Source organism: Poecilia reticulata, linkage group LG19 (assembly GCF_000633615.1).
Source record: "Poecilia reticulata strain Guanapo linkage group LG19, Guppy_female_1.0+MT, whole genome shotgun sequence".
In the NCBI taxonomy this organism is placed as follows: Eukaryota; Metazoa; Chordata; class Actinopteri; order Cyprinodontiformes; family Poeciliidae; genus Poecilia; species Poecilia reticulata.
The window spans coordinates 17,425,934-17,430,865 of NC_024349.1; the positions used below are offsets into that span (position 1 = coordinate 17,425,934).

General features: G+C 40.1%; 1 protein-coding gene across 1 annotated transcript in view; it reads left to right on the forward strand.

Moving 5' to 3' along the window:
• Positions 1-4,932, forward strand: part of tbkbp1 (TBK1 binding protein 1) — a 57,270-nt gene that overhangs the window by 24,805 nt on the left and 27,533 nt on the right. The window contains exon 2 of the mRNA XM_008437412.2: positions 1,009-1,270. Coding sequence (XP_008435634.1) covers positions 1,025-1,270 — 246 coding nt within the window. The 5' untranslated portion in view covers positions 1,009-1,024. The remainder of the gene's footprint in view (positions 1-1,008; positions 1,271-4,932) is intronic.

Genomic DNA, 4,932 nt, shown 5'->3' on the forward strand with positions numbered 1-4,932 from the left:
GTGTGTGTGTGTGAGCCTGGGTGGGTGGGAGTGCTGTTGTATCATCCTCCTAAAACCAGCGCGGAAGAGAGATGTGGATTGGCCGAGGTTTTATTCCCCTCACTCTTAGAAATGTAAGAAAAATAGCACAGTGGAGGAAGGGAGTAGATGAAAATAGCTCAGTAGGCAACCGCTGACTCACAAGGCAAAGCTGGGAGTCAGGATGACATCTATTCCAATATACATCAAAAATCAGCTTGTGTAACTACCTCTGTGTCCATGAGCTGACAGATCTCAGTGCCCCTTGCCACATCCTGTATGAATTCGGTGCACATTTCTCGTCTGTGGCTGCATTAAAACAGGGAGGTGATGTTACAGGTGCCATTTATTTCTTTTGACAGCTCAGAGTCTTTGGGACACGAGGGCCGGCTAGATGTGATGCAGCGTGATCGGCTAACCACGCAGCTCATTCATCATGCCTYTCGTGGAGGGCAGGCTGTCAAAGTTCATTTTCTTTTTTTGTTTTGAAGCACTGTGAAATGGAACACGAACGTGAACCGAACTCGTATTTGAATCATTCCGATTAAAAATATYGACTGCGGTTCGAGCTCCGGTTTCTCATGCAACCGCGATTGAGAAAGTTGCAGGAATTGCAAGGAGGTGTGCGGAGTGTTAGGAATTTGAAATGGGAAATGTCTTCATTCGCTTCCCTATCTGGCATGTGATAAAAAAAAAAATTGTATTGATTTTCTGATATTTGGGAAAAGAAAATCMAAAGCTGAAAATGTCATCACACCCACTTCAGGCTGACAGCGCTYTAAGTAAGTTATTGAAACACTCTTCAGCCGCGGCTGCTGCATCCCTCTCTGCTGCTGCTCTGGCTGCAATCAAAARGATCTCACCAAGCAGCTGCAATGAACAATCCAGACTCTCCACCTTAAAGTCTAATTAATACCCACTTACCCGCTATAGTTTCTGCTCGACCGSAAAACTTAAATAATTCATACCCCTATAACTGTTTTCTTTCAGGTTGAGGCTCAGAACGATGCAGTCTCTTTTTGGCGGCGGGGAGCTCGGGCTGCTGGGAGGAGGAGGCAGCGACRCGGGAGGCCTAAAGGAGGATGGCTGCGGCAGCATGGCGTGGAGGACCTCGGCTCTTCCTTCTGACGACGTGTACTCCGCGTCCCACTTCACCCTCATCTCCGCCTATCAGGAAATCAAAACGAGACTGGCCAGCCTGGAGCGAGAGAACACCAGCATCAAGAGGAAGCTGAAGATCTACGAAATTAAGGTGAAAGCATTTTCAAGTCCGCCGTTCGGCTGCTTTAAACAAACAAACAGCAACAAAGAAGAAAAAAAAAACTAATCAACACGGCTGTTTTTGTCCTTGTTTGTGTCAGATAGAAGGACTCCTGGTTTGTGCTGTTGATTTGCTGCCAAGGCTAGAGAGCCACTCAACYTTTTCCATTTTTATTAAGGTGGTGAGTGTTTCAAAAAGAAAAAAAAAAAAACAGAGTCCAGGCTGACAGCTGAATCTGTGGAGGAAGCTAAGATTAGGGTGATGGCAAGGAGGCTTTCCAATCTCAAAGACTTGGAGCTCACAACCAAAGATAAGTGATCAAAAAGCTTTGGAAACGTGCACAAAGGAAGATTTATTGCTGTAATGCCAATAAAAAAATTTCCGTTGGTTATTGGAAAGGATAGAAATGCTTTTTTGAAAATAAACTGTAAACACAGCCTGATTAAAAAATAAAATGTAAACTCTTTTACATTGCTTTATTATCCTCTCAGAGACTCCTGGCTGCATGGTTGTAATTTTTATTTGATTKAATTTTATGCAGTGTCTGGAGTGTTGGTTTAAAGACTACAGAAAATGTTCATACTTATTCTGGGACTGGCATGTTTTAAAGTGAAAATAATACCAACACTGGTTGCTTTTGAATTCCTTTTATTGTCCAAAATAAAATTAAGAAATGTAACGTAACGCAGTGTGAGAAATTAGTCGCGTCAGTTGTTTTTGTGCAGCCGAAAACAGAAAATTAACTCCAAATCTTTTGTAGGTCGATAAAAAAAAAACAAAAAAACTGTTCAGGTGGCAACCTAAAGGCAACGTTTGCAGGTGCGACAACTTCTACTCCAAATGGCCAACATCTGCACCTGCTCCACCAGAATCAACACCTGCCTCTCTGTGGAACCGTCCCTGAGCAAACGGCCACCTGTGAGTGAGTCAACAGCAGTTTGGCAGCCTGGAGCCTGCAGGAACAGCTGCTTGCTAAAAGCATCCAGGAGTTCTGACTCTCTCCTCCTTTAACTTCATTTGCACATATTTGAAATTCTCTGATACTAAGCCGACTGTTTGGGTGTATTTGCTTCAGTAATKACGTTTTTGTGGCTTTCYTTTGATTCTCTATGCAGTAGACCATATTGAAATCCTTAAAGTATAGGAAAATAAATAAGAAATGTCTGCTCCTGTATAATTCCTAGAATAAGCAGAAAACCTAAGAGTAATGATTAGTGGAAAACTCTTTTTTTCCCCCTTCTTCTTCTACTAATCCTGCTTTGTTCCTMATTTCAACAATTCATCTCTCCCCCTCACTGCTCACATCATTATCTCCTTTTGCTCCCTCATGCTTCATCCTTTTTTGTGTCATGCAGCGCATCCCTCCTCCCATGTAGATCTTTCTTTCAACTGCCTTTCCCATTTTTACTCATTTTATGTCCTCCTACATAATTCCTTTGCGCTCGGTTTCCCTAAAGCTCCCCTGATTTAATCTGCATGCCAATTCAGCTATCGCTGGAAGGATTTCTGCCTCACCTGCTGTCTAATCGAACAAACAAGTCTCATCTCCAAACAGCGAACAAGCAGGTCAGACTGTACTTTGAATCGAGTAGCTCTACTGACGCACTAATTAATCCTGGATACTCAAGCAGGTAATTGAATATGTAAATACCAATCGCTTCTTAATTCAAACATTGAATCAACCCATACTATGACAGCAAGTGAGTAAAATTTATTTATGTTGCGCAAGAACATTAAAAAAGAACAAAAACAAATAAAAGCATACAGCATGAAGAAGAGCTAAAAACAAAGCCTTTTTATTCTTCAAACAGCTCATAAAAATTATTTATAAGGTCAAACTGATTAATTACCAAAACAAAACAAAAATCTAGCTTTACAGAAAATTTGATATCTGTGCATTGCAAAGATGAAGGCAACAATTTCCATACCGGCTTTAAAAGATTTTGTCGTAAAATTAGTCTGAGGCTCTGAGAGGTCACAGATAGAGGGAGTGGCAGCACCATAAATAAATCTAAAAGAGAGTTTTACTATTTTAATGTGAATTCCTAAATGTACACACACCCAGAAATACTGATACCTTTCAGATTTAGAGTTAAAGAATGTGGTGATGGAAGTGAAGCCTTCTTGTCTCAGAAATGAATAATCAAAAAATATGAGTGGAAACATGTAAAAAGTGTCTCTTAAGTAAAAATGTTCTGTTTTTGTTTTGATAGTTAAACAGATTTATTATTGAGATTATTGAGAAATAATAATAACATGTCATTTTTAGTTAAATATTGATAAAAAAAAACTTGCATCATGTTATCTTTTAAGAGAGACCTCTCCTCTCCAAATGTTGTAAAAAATGTTTTTGTTTTTTTTTTGTTTCTGGGATTGAATGTTGACATTATGTTATGAATGAAGGTCTGTCTAAACACGGTGGCGCTACAGTCAGTTCACAGAGGAAGTAAGTGACTTTTACACAAATGACTTTTTACCCCCAAATGACTGACTGCAGAAGGAACAATGAATTGAGCTCATGTCGACAGCAATCACCAATAAACCAATCAGCAGCTCTGCGGCCCACCTCCACCTCAGATTTTGCTATCAGTCTGTGGTTTAATCAGTGCAGCGCTTACTGTGTTGTCATTGATGCTTCTGTGTTCTGTGCTCCAAACGTGACAGCAGGTATCTTGTTGCAGGCTTTACTTTTCCAAACCGAACACAAGAGAGTTCCCAAAATATAACCATGCAGACAAATATTAATTACCAGGAGCTGCTGCTATAATTACAAATGGATTTAAATAACTTAATACCTAAAGTGAAACTGACTGGGCACAGTTATTAAAAATCATAAGATTCCTGGGCTCATATGTACCTAAATGTGAAGTTTGGCTTCATCATTTATCTTCTCCAGATGGTTTGTTACATAAAATCATCTGGGAAGTCATTGTTGGGAAGGATTTTTATTATTTTTTTTAAACAAGCCAGGTTTTTTTTCAAAGGGAACTTGGCAGTAGATTGAAAGAACATAACAGCTCAACAGAGTGGAGCCAGTTGGTGTAATCAAGCCAGTCAGGAAAGGAAGAAATACACTTACAAAAATCTACAAAAATCACAGTCATCAATACTAACAACTGTAGTTAAAGGGGCAGTATTATGTAAAATAAACTTTTTTGGACTTTACGTCACGTCATGATGTTGTTGCCTCATCAAAACATACCTGGATTCCTTCCTGCCTCTTTGTGAAATCCTTTAATCTCCCATGGCAACCACTGAGCTGTGGAAAACGCCACCTTCGAGGCACAKATCCTCCTCGGAGCRGAAGTTGCYGAGCTGCCGCTCTTCCATCTCACGGAGCAGAGCAGCTCCTTCAGACTAGCAGCAGCAATTAGCAAACACCTGGAAGAACTTTGCATCTGCTGAGCTCATTAGATGAGCTACTTTTTTCAGTGCAGCGCTGGTAAAAACTTTGTTAAAGGGTTAATAGAGGAGCGCTGACTTTCGACCTCAGCTTCAGTATGGCGTTTCAGAAACAGCAGGAGTTTCTTTTAAAGAGACAGAAGACCAATTTCAAGTCATTGAATTATGAAGCCAAAATTCCTTCTAATAAAAATGATACATATAGCATTTTTAGAACAACTGAAGGTAACATAGTTTCTTGAATGTGCTAC